The sequence below is a fragment of the Alligator sinensis genome, unplaced genomic scaffold (assembly GCF_000455745.1).
Source record: "Alligator sinensis unplaced genomic scaffold, ASM45574v1 scaffold628_2, whole genome shotgun sequence".
NCBI lineage: Eukaryota > Metazoa > Chordata > Crocodylia > Alligatoridae > Alligator > Alligator sinensis.
This window is the reverse complement of record NW_005841833.1, coordinates 5,191,205-5,208,522: the sequence shown is the minus strand read 5'-3', so window position 1 is coordinate 5,208,522 and position 17,318 is coordinate 5,191,205. Positions and strand designations below refer to the sequence as shown.

The 17,318-nt window shown below is 37.6% G+C and overlaps 1 protein-coding gene across 9 annotated transcripts in view; it reads right to left on the bottom strand.

Annotated features, from left to right (window-relative positions):
- IFT81 (intraflagellar transport 81) overlaps positions 1 to 17,318 on the bottom strand; it is an 88,126-nt gene that overhangs the window by 55,633 nt on the left and 15,175 nt on the right. For 8 of the 9 annotated variants that reach the window (XR_003093155.1, XR_003093157.1, XM_006015206.3 and 5 more), the window contains exons 9-11: positions 13,629 to 13,792; positions 11,907 to 12,002; positions 8,644 to 8,790 (exon numbers count right to left, since the gene is read on the bottom strand). Coding sequence is in view for 6 of the 9 variants with exons in the window: in XM_006015206.3 (XP_006015268.1) it covers positions 8,644 to 8,790; positions 11,907 to 12,002; positions 13,629 to 13,792 (407 nt within the window). In the remaining 3 variants the exon portion in view is untranslated. Of the gene's footprint in view, positions 1 to 1,995; positions 2,082 to 8,643; positions 8,791 to 11,906; positions 12,003 to 13,628; positions 13,793 to 17,318 lie in introns of all 9 variants that reach the window. The other variant, XR_003093158.1, reaches the window with a different exon arrangement.

Genomic DNA, 17,318 nt, shown 5'->3' with positions numbered 1-17,318 from the left:
CAGGTCTCCCAATCCCTGCTCATGAACATTATTCACAAGATTGCCCTTCCTCTTGTAGGAAGAAAGGCAAAGAATAATAACCGTGTTACCGTCAAGGTGCCAACTACCTCCCATTTGGGTTGCTTTCTTTTTTTACTAAGAGCTCTATTTGCTCCCCATATTTTACCAGCGAACATGTAAAAACTAAAGACCCTCAGAGTATTAGAGGGGAGGACAGAAGAGTGAGAAGAGAATGTGGAAAAGTGAACAAAGGGGAAAAGATGAATAATTAAGTGTTGGTTCACAAGAGACATTGTGTTGTTCTCTTTCCACAACTCTTACTGAACCTAAATCTGTTCTTGACTAACCACTTTTAATAAAAGGACAGCGCGAAAAAGAGTTAACTGCTTACTCCATATACACAGATAGAGGACTAGTGCAAACATGGACTAAGATAAAAATCACAGAACAGTAATAATCAGGAGTTTAATTTTTTGCTTTTTAGAAGTCAAGCACAATAGTTCATATCTCTACAGATCAACATTAGGTTCACGTTTGTCTCAATTTTTGAGTGTTCAATTTGTAAGAAGCCTGAAAAAAACTGAGATCCTTGTTATACATGCAAATAGCTGAGACCCTAAAATTAGTAATAGATATATTTTTAATAAGACTTAATCTTCCTGTGCACTTTAGTTTCCTGGTTTCTATAACGAGATTCTCCTCTACATGCTTCACAAGGACATTCTGAGGCTAAATTCACTGACTTCTGGAAAGTGGTTTTAGATCAGAAATAGAAACAAGGAATTCAAAACAAATGAAATACATCACAGTAAGTTAGTATAAAAACAGATTTTAAACTGTCCACCAGCATGGATAAGATGACTAGTTGTAGAATCGGTGCATTCTTCTCACAGAGAACCATAAAGAACACACCAGCAGGTTTTTTTTATCACTGAAAGCAAGTGTTAAACTTTAAAAATGAAGCTGCATGGAGTACTTAGTTTATGAAAAGTATATTCATTTTCCTTCTGAAGAACAAATGCAAAAAACCGATGTGACCATAGCCTAAGAACCTCTAGAGTCACTGTATGTTCTATAAAAAGCGCCCTGGGCAAAATGCCTAAAATGAAATCAAGCCTGTTCATCTGCCATTCTATGTAATATCTAGGCCAAAGCTTTTTCTATCTTGCTGTGCTCCAGAACTATTTTTAAAGCCAAAAGCTATAAACGTTTTTGGTGAAAGAACAAACCCACAAATTACTCAATGTGCTCTATGCAGATTGGACTATGAGGGGCTTTAGAACACCATTTTACATTGTGAATATTACCTAGGACAAGGACAGACAAGGTCACGTTAAGTCATAGTACTAAAGAGCAAAGAAGCACTTCTGCTACAACTGCACTGAGGTCTTCATTGTTAAAGCATCTGCTGCAAGTCTAACAGATTGTTGATTAATATAAGAAATGTTTTGTGACGATTCAAGTATCCTTTCAGGTAATATAGATTTTTAAAAATATGGTGTAAGCAAGGGTAAGCATTAAATTTTCTGTGCTTTCCAACTTAGTAGAAAAGATACTTTTTTACAAGATAAATACATATAACAGCTTATACTGGTGCAAAGCAATTGAAGAAAAACATGGGCTGCCTTCTGATGGAGCAGGTCCAGTGATACTTCATTTGGACAGCAAAATATAGTAAAAATGATGGAAAGGAAGAAACTTCCTTCACATGTGACCATGTACAGCTGTCATATATGAATGATTTTCTGTCACTTTACCCTGGGGTTGAAAGCAACCTATTATTCTCCTCCATTCTAGGACTACTTTTAAGGTCTTGAAAAGGACCTGAGTGGGAGATTCAGTATTTGCATATTCAGTGTTTTACTAAATATAATCTACTTAACAATGGAAATCTAAGGAGACTTGATTTAAGAACTGATTCCACATATGTTCTATTATTAGCTGACTGAACTTGAATTATACAACCAAGAAAAAACATTTTTTAAAGGATAATACCTTTGCAATAGTGACAAGTGACCAGGACTGCAATTAATCCATTTTGGGAGATGCATATTAGCCTCTGTTTGATCCACTGAAATCCTCTGCTTTTCAGAAACATAGGTGTTCACATTATTTTAGTTGTCGGAATAGAGTAAAACAAGATACAAAAGAGTAGCAAGATAACAATGTCTTGTAGGCAATGCCTTTAAACAATATGGCAATTTTTTTTTTTTAAATATCTAGTCTACTTCAAACATGACACGTTTAAAAATCAGTCCCAAATCCAGGCCCAAAGACAGTGCAAGGGTAAACAGGCACAATCCAATTAAAGAAAAACCTGGGATGGAGCTGGACAGTGCAACCCAACAGCAACGAACTGCTACTACATGAGACTCCAGGCATTAAGGAAACTGTAACTAAGCCATATGGAAACAACTGATCCTTTCCAAAGTGCAAGAGCACAAAGGCATCATTTGCAGAGACGCTGAGCATCTCAAACTCCTATCAACTCAATTTCAACTAACGACCAAGTGAAAAAACAAACAAACCAGGCTTTTAACTTAAAATAACATATTACATTTTATTACAGCAAGAAGACTTTTAAGTAAAAAAAAAAAAAAAAAAAAAAAAAAAAAGTAAAGGGTTAGATATGTCCAGTCAAGTCGTATTCTGACAATGTCATTTTCTCATAGACCAGGTCAATGGCTCCCTGTGCAGAATCTCAGCAGGATCTTCCTACAACATTCCCATGGATTTGCTGAGGCCCAAAATTATGTACTATTCAAAACTATGGTCACTTGTGAAATTTCCTCTCTCACGCAACTTAACACAAACAGTTACTAAAGCTTCAAAGATTAAAACGACTGAACAAGAACCAATTGCTGGTGCTGAATTATCATTTAAAGTAAATAAACTAAGCTTCTGACCCATGCCAGAGGCCCCCTGAGATACAGGAGCTATCCAAATGAAAGCAAAAAAAGTTTATACTTTTCCATTTGACTATTGATATGGGTAGATGCAATAGAAAAAAAAACACCTGATAGCTATGTTATCGAAACCAAATAGCTATTAAAGCACCTTGCCTGAGAGCACCCAGGAAATCTGAGACAGCTAACGATTCACCCCCAATTCACAAAGTGGATGAGGATGTTAAGCCTATGTTCAAGTGAATGGCTTAACTGAGATAAAACCTAGATTTCCAACTCTCAGTTGTAGGCTTTAACCACAAAAGCATCTTTCCTATTCTTAACCTGGTGAACCTTTGACACTCATTATGGCAAATATCCAGTAAAATCAAAACTGGAAAGGGCAGTATGCAAGAAAATGAGCAATCAAGTTTCAAAGGCATTTGGTCTCTGTGTTTAATAACTATAATTTTGAGGCATGTAAATGGCTGCCTTTGTTCCCTTCTCTTTCTTTGCTTTCTCTCCTTTCATGAGCAAATAGATTATGAAAGAACGCGACAATACAATGTTCCCTTATTATTTGTAAGCTATTTCCACTGATATTTACCATAAGCGGTTTAGGACCCAAGACTCCAGAGGTGCTCAGCATTTGGCACCAATTTTGCAAAATGCTAGCACATCCTTAACTTTAAGCATATGGGCAGTTCCACTGACTTCAAGCACACTACTCACATGCTTAATGTTAAGAACTTACAAAAGTGCTTTTTTGTTCAAGTCTCTGGCAAGAACTGTAATTCTAACTCGCATTACTACACATTTTCTTTCAGTAAAAAGAAAAGTTTCAATCACAAGGAAGGTCAAAATTACTGTGTGAAAATCTTGGCTTTATTTTTTTATAAATGATGTTTCTAGCCCTCCAAGCTGCAAAGATAAAGAATGAAAACATGAACTTGTGATTTTAAAACCAGAATACAAACAAAGAACCCAAAATATTATTCTTTTTTTCATTTATGTTTAAAGACAAAATCCTGGTTTTTAGGATTCTCTCTGTGTTGGCAATACTGACATTCTGAGTTTATAGACATCAAGGAACATAATAACCTCAGTAGACTCATCCTGTTCATGGCTAATGACTTCTGTGAGGTTGGAAGTATACAGAACAAAGTTAAGAATTACGCTTTTTTTAATATTAGCATGTTGTCAGTAATTCCAGTGACTTCTTCATTCATTTCCTAGTATCAGTAGAAAAAAGCTTATAAGTCAAGCCATCCATATCTCATATGATGTCAACAGTAAGAAAATAGAAAGTGGAAGATCGTAAGCTAATTACTCCAAAAATAACAGTAAAATATGCAGAAGACAGACTAGATAGATTCATTTTCTGAGAACCAGAAACCCCACAGATTTATCCCTCTGGCAATCCTTGTCAGTGGTGTTGTAAGGAATGATATTAAACAACATGTTCCTTATCAGGAAGCAAAGCAGAAAGCAAGTATTAACTATGAAGATATGTAAAGCTATTATTAAATAATAAAGATCATCAGAACTTTTTATTTCTGAGGTGAAGAATCCCATTCAGCTTCCAGGCAAGAATTTTGTTAATACAAATTATTGCAATTAGTTATCAATAATTTTATCAGCAAGATAGCTGTAGAAAAGTTTAGTTGAATCTGTATGTTTATAGTATAAATGAAGGAGCAGATGGTTATTTTGTTAGCCAGTCCAATTAACATGATAAAGGCCTTGAAAGCGATTAAAAAGTTCCTAAGCATGACAGGTTCTTAATAATCTTTTTATGAAAGCTCTGAAGTTGAACTAGGACAGCCACTTGGGAAATGATTAATGAGTCATAAACGAAGAACAAAACTTTCGAGACAAGCCAATATTATCTCACTATAGTAAAAAGTATCCTACAGTGTGCTCATTAGATAGACCAATCAGATAAATTCTTCATTAATGTTGAGTAGGACATTTCTTCTAGATTGTTTGCTCTTGGGCAAGAAGGATTATTACAGCAGCCATTACTAATAATTTGGACCAATCAGAATATATTTAATGAAAAAGCATTTCCAGTTATCACTGAAAATGCACAGATCAATAAAATTAATGATTTATTCATTCCATTGGGTGCTGAGAAAGCATTCAGTTGCGTGAAGCTGTATTTTATGTCAGAATCACTGCGTACATTTGGCTTCAATGATGGTTAATGTCTTACAGCAAGAACTTCAGGCTTCAGTAAGAATTTTATATAGACTTTCCATCTTTGTACCCACAGTGGAACTGACCATAATATTCTCTAAATTTAATACATTTATAGAACCTTTGGAAAAAGGATTAAAACCTTTCCTGATTTCTGTAGGAAGTACGAAAAAGAAATTGCTTTAGCCTGGAGGCAAAACATTTTCCAAGTCCTGGTTTAAACCACTTAATCTCCAAACTGTCAGCTCCTTGACAGCAACCAGACAGTGTACCTAGTACTGTGCTAAAGGGTTGTTTCCTGATAGACTCATTAATTGGGAAGCTTTTGGAGATCTGGGAGAACTGTCTATGGTTAAAAGCCTCCATTCTTTAATATATTTTCTTTGAAAATAGCAGGGGAATCGCAGCATTTTTTTTTTGTTTTAACAAGAGGCATGGGGGTGCGGGGCAGCTGCATGAAAAAATCATTTCATCTAGTCCATGGGATTTCCTAGGCTACATTCTCAACAACATGTTCCTTTCAACTTCAGCTATTGTGGGTAAGCCCAGATTTGATCCTCTTCTATTCTGATACCATGGGAAACTCTAGGCTCTCAGGGTCCTACGCTGAACTCTGAGAAGTACAATGTACTGTGAAAAGAACTAAAAATATCCCAGGTTTACCTAGGATCACTTGTAATTGAACCATCTACCCTTCTAAGTGTCAACATCTGATTCCCTAATTTTCAGGATCTGACAGCTGCACCTAGCAGCTTGCCAGGCCAGCTTTGCCACTCTGCTCATTGTACTTCTGTTTGAAGTACTTGAAAGATTTTACAATCTCAGAAAAAAACAACCTGGCCCTAGTGTTTTGTAGTTTGGTGTAGAACCAAATGGGCTCTCCTTGCCGCCATGCTTTAGTTTGTAAAGTGCATCTGGGCAAGAAACTCCTATCGCTGACTGCAAGGGTGTATGTTCCTTTTATGTCTCATCCACTAATCCTGGCTTGTCCTAAACTAGATGGAGGGACTATCTTTTCACAGTACCTTTGTATATTGCTTAACAAAAAATACATCATATGCCTAGTTCTTTATAAAGCTTGTTATCAGTAGATACCCAAGTACTGACAAAGGGGGTAGGCATCAGAATCCCGATTTTACAGATGAAGAAGTCGAGGCATGGGGAACTGAACTGAACAGTCTTCCAGCAGGCTCGCAGCCGAGCTGGAAATTAAACTCTGCTACATTCCAGTCCAATCTCTATCCAGGGGACTACCCATACCACCTCCTAATTCTAGGTTTGCATTGAAACAGTACCTGGGAGCACCAAACAACAAAAAATAAGATAGCAGAAAAAATGTATAATATTGACCTGTATTCTTGGGTAAGAATATGACTTCCATTGGCCCTGCATACAAACATGCTTCTCACAAAGCAAAGTGTATAAAAAAAGTACAGAAGCTCCTCACTGAAAGAACAGGCTTTCCCCACACCATGCGAGCATCTAAAAATAAAGTGTTAAAGATGTGAAGAGCAAGGCAGAACACAGGGAGCAGGGACTGTGTACAAACAGGTCTTCTCTTCTGCTTTCCTGACTTGAGCAGCTTGCTCCTGGCAGAATCCAGCCAGGAAACCACACTTTTTTTGTAAATAAATGTCTCTCTTTTTTCTTTTTTTTTCCATGATACCAACATGCAATATTGTCCTGGACACAATGCAAAGCATTTGTGGATCTCTCTCTCATAATGCATTAGTATTGGACTACTAATCATTTCTTTCTGCTTAGAAGGAATGCCATGAAGCACACTGTCTGCTTCCAAGTTGTATTTAAATAGCTGTCAAAAACAAATACAGCTACACACAGTTGATGATGTAGAGAAATCCAAGCCAGACATTTTCTTCTGATTACCTATGTAGTCCCGTAGGTGTGCATGACACTTGACAATATAAGGAAGGGGTTATAGTTTAGAATCCTTAAAATATTTGCTTAGATCTTGCCAACATGAGTAATTCCACTGGAGTCAAGGGAACTACTCACTATACTAAACACTACCCTGGTGGTAAGTCTCTGTGATTTTTGCCTCCACCTGTTGTTTTTGTCTTAGTTTAAAGAGCTGATGGGGGAAAGGCAGAGGGAAGACAATCTGAACAAGCAGTGGCCCAAGGGTAACACAAGCGTCTTGAGGATTACACAGTCATTTGATTATTTGTGTGAGAATATATGCACTCAGAGATACCCATGTAATCTGAGCTTTAGAGGAACCTTTAAAGGAAAAAGGGATTTTTGTAGAGAAGGCATCGCTGATAAGATGAGCAAGGGGATTTGCTGCAGACAGCAGTAAGCAAGAAGGCACAGGCACATACATGGGCACTACTGGCAAAGAAGTCATTCTACACGAAGTGTAGGATAAACAAGCAGTGTTGGAGAGTGAGAAGAAACAAGAGGTAAGGCAGTGGATCAGCAAAGCCAGGCCCTGTCTCTGCTCCCTCAATAGATTTTTCCATGAGAGCAAATGTTGTAGCAAGAAAAGTCGATCTGGCACAGAGACAAGACACTGTCCAGTTATAAAAGCCTGATGCTCAATAAGCCTCCTATGAAGAAAAAACTGCTTTGATGTACGAAGCCTCAAATAAAGCTTTTCCTGATCAAAAAAAAAAAAGTATTATAGATGCTCCCTGTCCCTGAAGAAGGGTGTTTATAACCTGAAAGCTTGCTAAGAACAATTTTTCCAACTATTTAGTTGGTCTAAAAAAAGATATCACATCTACCCAAAGAACCTTGTCTGCTGATGTCCTTAGACCAACACGGCTACAACCAACAACCCTAAAGTACTGTAGATGAAATTCAAGATGATCTGGGAGAATAAGAGGGAAAAGACAAAAAAAAATGAAATGTATGTGGATAATGAACAAATTCAACTAACTCACATTTCAGATTACTGTTGCGATTTTTCTCTACAAATATTGTGCCCTACAGAGAATAAAATGTAATCCAATGGATCATTTTATTATACATCTATTAGCAATTTGGAGCTACGTGGCTTATCTCTGAATCTCTCTGGTGGCAATTGTTCCTGATGATGTTCAGTGTATCAAACACCATTATTTATCATGCCAGCTGTGAGATGGACCTCAATATTACTTTGATCTATGGCTGAAAAGAAGTACCAGCAACTCTAGTTTGCACTGCATATGATTACTTCTGCACAATTTAAGTAAAACATCAACAACCCGAGACCAGCTGCAAACAAAATTTTAAGCACACTTTGCTGCAGTATAGGCGTTGGAAAATACTCTGGTTTATCTTCATGTGTGAACTGAAAATGAAATAAAGCATGGTCTTTGTAATCGAATTTGAAATTACACTTCATGAAGAAAAGCAGAACCTAGCTTATAAGGTATAATACTGCAGTCATGTTCTTGGATGGTAGCATTTCAAAGAAACCTGGTAAACTATAGTGGCAATGCTCACTGATTACCAAAATGTAAGGTTAAAAGTTAGTATCCTTAAATGCATCAACTGGAATTGCTCCATTTTACATAGACTCCTCTTTCTCAGCCTCCCCACTACCTTAACGTACCTCATCACCTTTCAAAATTTCAGTGCCTTCCAACTCACGGGCCTCATTTGCCTTTTGTAACATTTGCCTCTCAATGTTCGACATCTCTTCCTTGGCAGCTTGGAGCTCTTCTGCTTTGGCTTCTTTCTTCCGGGAAATTATGGATGCCTGCATGATTATTAGATGTTAACTTGGATGACTAAAGTAAAAGCTGCACTTGGTCAGTCATGGTTAATACAGTATACAGCAGTTAACATTTTAGAGTACGGGCAGGATAACATTGCAGATGCTGAGCAAGTTGTAGGAAAGACGCATTGGGAGGAAAGCCAAGGCATTAACATGTCCCTCTTTAGATCTAAAGGGAGAAGACATCAATGACAACAGCAGTATGCCACAGAAGTTAAAAAGTAGCCCCACAGAAAACAAGAACAAAATTCCCGTTGACTTTGATAGTCAGGATTATATTTGTAATATTTTGTTCTAGATTCATTCTGACACTTAGATTTACATTTTTGCACCTGAATTTTTCCGTTTCATTAAATAAGAGGCCTATATTTCAACTCAACAATTTAATCTGCTTAGTTCTTTTTTGTGCATGTGAAGACGCGCCAATAAGGCTTAACTGGAAAGAATTCAAGATTTTACAAATGTCATAATATGGATTTTTATAACTCCAGCCTACAGAAACATGTAGCATATAACTAACATAATTGAGCCATTAAATCTCTGTAATTTAGAAAAAGACAATGAAGAAAGAAGTGAAGGACAATACAAATTGCAGGTTATTTGACTCCTTCAAGCCTAGCAGAAGTAAAATGTTTTAAAACTCAAGTTTTACATCGTGACTATTAGAGTGTTAAAAAACATAAGTAAAAATCAGATCACTAAATAACAAAAGCATTTTATATTATAAAAAGTTTGTATCAAAGATCAAATACTAAAAGGAAGACCATGCAAATGAGTGTTATTGTTATTATTTTAAAATCAGTTTAAAATAACAAATACCATGATTTTAGAAGCATGCTTGTTTCTTTATTTTAAAATAAAATTTAGCTATAATGTGGGAGTCTTTACCGCTAGTTTCCTCTCAGCGGGTAAGAGGGCCAGCACTTTTCTAAAAATATAGAAAAAGAGATAGATTTTGCCTATGTGACTATTTCTTAAGATACCCACAACAACAAAATGTGGTAAAAAGAGGATGATTTTATAAAGAAATCTCTGGTGCATTGTGGAAGTGATCAGAGTCCACCATATGTTCTTGACTCAGAACAGCAAGTTGAATTCCCGGAACGGTTCCTCTGTGGAATGTCAGAGCTTTATATGAGAAGCCAGCTGGTCTTTTGTACTAGCACATTATGTAGCATACTTATCTTATGCAAGGCAATGCACCTCTTACACTAAAAAGACTCCATACTTGAGATCCTATTTGCAAGTCTGTTATATGCAGTTTACTGGAATATTACAATTTATACATAATCTCTGAAAAAAACTTCAGCTTTTTTTGTAAATATAGACCTTGCCTTGAAAAATGTCAGTTAAATTCAAAGCCATAAGCTACCAGGAAAAATAAATATATAAATTTTAATTTTAATTTGTAATCCCCAGAAAGTCTTGATTTTTATATACCCTGGTCTATAACACTGGATTTAACACATAGGGACAATTTGTTTCATAGTTTCATAGCTCGTAGGGTCGGAAGGGACCTGAGCAGATCATCAAGTCCGCCCCCCTGCCATGGGCAGGAAAGAGAACTGGGGTCAAACGACCCTGGCGAGGTGTTCATCCAGTCTCCTTTTGAAGACCTCCAGGGTAGGAGCGAGCACCATTTCCCTTGGAAGTTGGTTCCAGATCCTAGCAGCCCTGACTATGAAGTAGTGCCTCCTGATGTCTAGCCTGAACCTACTCTCGATCAACTTGTGGCCGTTATTCCTAGTTATTCCGGGTAATGCTCGGGGGAACAGGGCCTCTCCCATTGCCCTGCTGGTCTCCCCTTGTAAGCTTATAGACGGGCACCAGATCCCCTCTCAATCTTCTCTTGTGGAGGCTGAACAGGTTCAGATCCCGTAGGCTCTCCTCGTAGGGCCTGCCCTGCTGCCCCCTGACCATGCGAGTGGCCCTCCTCTGCAAAAGTTATAATAATGCACATATTATGAAGAAATATGCTAGCGTGTACTATTACAGATCTTAAAGATACCTTAACTCTCTTTATTTAAAACTGGTTCACAAGAAAAGAGAGAAGTTTATATTTATGCAGGACACATTACAACTGAATTGATGCAGTTATTCAGACTTGAGCCCTGATTAATGTATACCATACCACCATGCTGTTTTCTCAATTTATCACATTTTCTCAATGTACCACAATGGTTTTTGTATCATAAATATTATCTAGCAATAGGAAAATTTGTGTATCTATCTATCTATATATACAGATCGATATAGATAGGTATCTATATAGATACAGTCTATATTATCCCCCCCAAACATTATATATATATATATATATACACACACACACACACACACACACACACATACAATGTTTCATGCTATGTAAAGCATTTAGGTTCAAGATGAGAAAAAAACCTGTTTCACTTTAAGGCATAAAATACATTCACAAATAGAGACAACTGGATCCATACAACGAGAGCTCAAAGACAAGAAATGGGATATAACTGGTAGTATGTACTACATCTTGCAGTAATTGCAGAATCAGGATCATGGGGTCTCTTTGCTAGGGCTTATCGATACTTGGACATTGACCACAGTAGCTATTCCAAAAATATTTATTTTAGTGTAGTGTAAAGCCCCTGTATGGACATGTTTGTTCCACAATAAAAATATAGACAAGAGCCTTTAGCAAAGTAATAAGCAAGTGTATTCTGGAATGGGTATTCTGCTAAATTTCCAGAGGTCCAAGCATGCTCTATAAGCCCATACCAAAGAATACCCCAACACTGACCTGTTAGGGCACTCTGAGCTTGAGCTGTACACAGGACTGGGCCTAACAGACACAGCCCAAGTGCCTGATCTCATAACTGCTTATTACCAAGGTTAGTCCCACCGCTGTCAAGAAATTAATTCCTAGTAGTAAAGGCTTCCAGGATTTATACACTGTTATATGCTTACATTCAACCGGCTTTATTTATTCTTCAACTTGCTGCACTGTTTGCCTTTATTTATTAAAAAAAACAGAATATAAAACTACAGATAACATTCAGTAATCTGAGAAGTTTGCTATGACAAGCATAGTGCTTAACAAAAAAAAACCTGTTCCTTCTTACCTGTTGTCGATACATTGAAAACCTGCTATCAATTGGCTCATATTTAATCATTCTCTTTTCAATCAGCTGATTAATTTGTGCGTTGACTTCATCTATCTGGAACGGAGCGGAAAATTGAGAGAATTTATTAATTATTGAACAGCAGAATTAAGGTAAAGAGAATTGTTTGCCCTCTCTCTAAAGATGTCAAAATGCTTTGCAAACCAATGGATTCAGCCTCACAAAACATGTCAGGAAGTATGAGTACCAGTTTGAAAATGGGGAAAGACACAAAGCCGAGTGAGTTTTCCAAGGTTGCCAAGGAAAACCAGGGAGAGAGCCTATCTCCTCAGATTCCCATCCCTGAGCCTCAAAAACAAGATCAGCCACCAGTGCCTAGGAGTTTCTAAAACCACAGACCCTGAGCTTGCAGAGGAATTTGGCTTACTATATTCTTACAGAAAAAAGGATGCTGCTGCTTTTACTTTGTGACCCAATTTCACCAATGACCAGTCAAAACTGTTCTTTAATGACTGATTAATCACTAGGACCTCCATTTGAAATTCTCCTCTCTTCTTTTGCAAAGACCATTAATTCTCTGCTAGAATAGGTCAAAATTCAAAGTGTATGAGAGTCTGATGCATATTTAAAGCATTTAGCGATAACTTGGCATAATTAAGACCTTTATCCAGATATGCAGATAATGAGAGTCATGCTAGTAGAAGTGATACATACCTAAGACCACACTACAATGAAAAGTATTGCACATTCTTTCACTGTCCAATGGTGAAACAAATTTCCAAAAGGACAGTGAATTAAGAATGGACCTTGGAGAGAAAAAAATCTGGAATCCTGTGAAAGTATCACTAAATACAGACAGTACATAAGGAAAGAAAGGTGGGAAAACAGATTCTACGTCAATTAAAGTGATTCAAATCACAAATGTTATTATGACAGAAAGAAATATGCCAGGAACAAAAAGGTTCTAAAGGTGAATCACACAGCTATTTTGAGGTTTCAAATCTTAATAAAATCAGCATCCTTAAAGAATATAACAGTCAAGATATAAGGGAGTATCATATTGTCATTGATTTTACTTTGGCCTTAATCCTAAATTTACACAGCCTGTTCATTCTTGTCCAGAAAGAGCTGAATACACTAATATTAAAAGTTTTTAGCTCATCCTAACAACTTTAGCTTCTAACATTTGATTTTCTTAAAATGTAAATTAAATAAATGCAGTAGTTAATTAGTGGTGATGCTGCCATTTAAAATAAAATTTATACAGAAATATTTTAAACTATGCAGACAAACTTTGAATGATTACACATTGTTATTAAAATGTAAACTCAGTAATCCATAATATACTGAAGACCTGATTTTCCAACACGGCTCTCACTGGTTTTTTTGTCAGTATAATTCTACCAAAATCATTGGGACTTTAAAATCTATAAAATTGATGTGGAACGTGCAAAAATCAGGCATCTGATGCTAAATTAAGGTCTCTGTTCATGCGGATCCAAATTAACAACATCATTTTCTAAACAGCTTTTCAGGGTGGGGTTTTGAGTAACGTGATAGGCTTTGTTTAATCAGCAATTTTTACATTTTCCTTACTGTAAAAATAGGAAGGGAATTCCCTTTGATAATTAAAGGCTTTTACTTGCAGATTTAGAATAGGGATTTACACAACTACACGGTAAACTGAAGACAATAGATTAGGTAGGTATTCAATCACCGGACCTTGGTTTCAAGTTCATTGAGATCAGATTGGCTCATAGCTGGCTCTGCAACCACTTTTTGTAGGAAATATAATGATTGCTTCTTAGTTTCCAGATCTCTAGGAATTTCTTCATTGACCAAGAATGAATTAAGCTTTATCTCTGCTTCCAGCTTCTTCACTAAGCCTTGAAAAAAAAATTAAATCAATGTGTATCTAAACAAAGTAATGTAGAAAGTAATTAGGTTTCATAGCATAATAACTGTAATTTAACCAATGCATCAAACTATTTAGCAGCAGATTACAATAATTACACCGTAATGCTTGACTCTTCCTTTCAAAACTCAAAGAAATACCTAGTGGTTTAATTTACATTTTAAATTGTGAAAACTTGTCTAAATAGTAGTAAACTATGCCATTTCCTCTTCCAAATTCATTAAGTTAGGATTTAAACAGTAAATCTTTTCTTATCTGAACCCCAATTAACCCGTATGTTTGAGCACAACACTCAGTGTGCAGCACATACATAGAAAGGCTCACCCTCCCTGTGTAAATAAACGTAACACATCCCGTTCCATTCAAGAAACTGTTTTTCATGGTAGTTTTTTGCTATACTAAAATATACTTGGCTTTGAATCTCACTTATTTGAAGTTTTAGAACAGGGTGGCCATGTTAGGGCCCTTATGCACACCAACCTTATTATTCATTTCCAGGACAAGGAATGGCCAAAGGATAGCACAACTATAACTTTCTCAACACTTCGCTGAAACTCATGCTTATCAGGACCCCTATGCCTGGAACAGCAGAGTACAGTCCAAGCCTCCTACAGGGTACTCAGACTCTTCCCATCTCGTGTGAATTATTCTAGCCACAAGCAGGAATTAACCAGAAAGTGAGGAAAGGAACCTGTCTGGCCACCATGAGCATTGCTTCTATGGCAAATAACGTATTTAGGCCCCTCGTCCACCAGCATCCCAAAGCAGAACAGGACCAGAAAGAACTTGGCCAACAATCTTTCCTAAGCATTTGTAAATGCTCTGATGGAAGCCGTAGTAAACGTTTGGTCCGTCTGATATACAGATTTCTGAAATTCTGTTGGACCCAATTCTCATTTCCCCTATTTAAAACATTTTGGCAGTGTAAAAGGTGAGTATAATTGCAATTAATGTGCAATTTAAGAGACTAAAGAGGCCCTGTTTTCTTACATTCACATACTTTACACAGGCTAAGAATAAATAGTTAGATTAAATTAAAATAGAAAAGTCAGAAAGAAGATGCAGGATAAAGTCAAGCCATTAGTTGAGGGGAGCAATAGGCATAGTCTGTCTGTACAAGCCTGTTGTTCAGTATACCGTTATCAAGCTTTTGGCCACTGTGCTTTTGCTAGCAACTGCAGTTTAGTTTCCTTTCTAGATCTTTCTGAAGGATACAACAATACAGTCAGATACACAATACATACAGCCAGGAGGAAATGGCAAAGTAAATTAAGTAGGCATGACATTTTTTAAAATTATATTGTATGGCCTTCTGATGACAAGAGGCAGTTTATTTTCTAAGATGCCACTGCCAAGGATGACTGTAAGATTTGGAAGCCACAGGTAAGATAAGAATGGGGTGAGGTACTTTATATAGTCTCATAATTCTGATGGGCAGAAACAAGAAAGAAATATTGGTGCTGTGAGTATGCACCTCACCTGCAAACTGCTTTAAAAGTTGTATTCTTCTCAGAGTTGTCAAAGATTTTAGAGAAACGATTACATTAATTAGGTACAGAAAAATTCAAATTCCTGCCAGTTCTACTTATTGCACACATGTAAAGAAAATCCTGAGAGCTATGGACACAAAGGATGTTGCTCAAATACGGATGCAAGTACAGGAAGCAGACAGTGGGACCTTGGCTGGAGTTAGCTCTCCTCCTTTTTGGCTCTTTCAGGAAGAGTCTGGGGACCTCACCTCCAGCAGTGGCAGAAAGTCAAAACAAAATGAGCTACAGGCCCAGGAAAAGGGCCTTTGACTTAACAATGTCACTCCTATTGTGAATGCAGCGACTATAATATACAGGCTCAAGCAGCAGCCATTAGGCATTTTGCATTCCTTAAATCACATCCCTGAATGAGAGAGAAAGAACATGAGACAACACATCAGGGTTAGCTTTTCATTTATTTATTAAAGTGCTGCAATTTGTCACCAGGCCATTCACAAGAGCTGAGCAGCGTCACAACCCAAGGGTGTGATTTTTGTTTTGTGAGTGCTTCGGCACTGCTAAATTGTTCCCGCTAAATTGCAGCTTCTTTGCACGGTGGAGTTTTCTGCTGCAGAGGAAAACCCCGGTGCAAAAGAATTCCCGCCACCAGTAGCTTTCTTTGCAGGGTGCATTTCTTTGTTGCAGCACAGAAATGCACGTTGCAAGGAGTTCCCGCCATTCGTATTCAAATTTGTGCCCCACCATTGGCTAGTTCTAAATTATTCCCACGTGGCGGCTAGTGGTTTGCCCTGCCTCTCCCCGTCGCCGAGCGCAATCCTCGACGTATCCCTCTTCCCTGCGCACACAAGTTCCACGGAGCCTAGCAAACTTCGTGTGAGTCTATTCAGAGCTCTTTTCTTCGAGTACTTTCTTTGGTTGGCGCGACAGGCTCACGGTTTAGAGCCTCCAACCGGATGGGCTAGAAGAATGTTCACGGGAAGGAACTCTAGTCCGCCTCTCTTCTTTTCTATCTGTAACTGCAACTCAAGCAAGTTTTCCTGCCTACACCGTGACCATCTTCGGTGTAAGTAAATAATCTTAAATCAACCATTACGCGTCCGTGACTAATTCTAACGTGTCGCCTGTTTTCTCTGACCCAGCGTGCTCGGGCTGCTGGCCACAGCCCGCGCGGTGTGAAAAAGGGCCCGGATCGCTCCCAGCCCGCACAAGTAGAAGAGCCAGAGTGTAATGTTTCACCAGATCCAACACCTCTGCAAGTACAACACTCTCCTGCACATATACAGAGAGCTGAACTGCAGTGTCAGCATGGAGTGGAATTGTAAATCCTTTTTTGGGATCTATACCCAGGGTCTTTGGAGTGGAAATTAAAGGGATTCCAGTTGGGACTTACTTGCCTCAGAAGGACTATGACCGCACTATTATTTGGACAGATTTCTCTGACAATCTGGTAGCGATTACCAAATCAGTTCTTCTAAATTTTGATGGCTTTTTACATGCTGAACACTCCTGAAGGTGCAGTAAAGCAGTGAAACAAGTCAAAACTTGACAACCTGATGGGGAAGTCAATGTAAAACACTCATGACTAACCTAGACTGTTTCCTTTGTAAATAATTCTGGAATATTTTACTCTCTGTAGGATTAGGCATATGGTAAAATAACTACCTAAAAGCTATTTTTGTAGTTCAACTAAAACTTTAAAAAAAAAATATAGTGGGTTTTCAGTGAATCCAGTGAATCATGTTGTTTTTTTCCCCTGAATTCCCAGGCTAGAGGGCAGATAAAGAAATGTCCTTAAATCTTTCCATTACATACTTCAAAACCTTGTTTTTAGTTGTTTTTAACTCTGACTTTATAGTTTACAGAATCTACATACGTAAACTGCACAGTAAATTTGGTTGGGTGCCCTAAGGTTATTTCAGTCAAGTTTTGCCAACCATGTATTTACATGTGAAAAGCTATTACAGCAATTCCTCATGTTTTCCATTCAGGCATTTTTTTCATCATTAT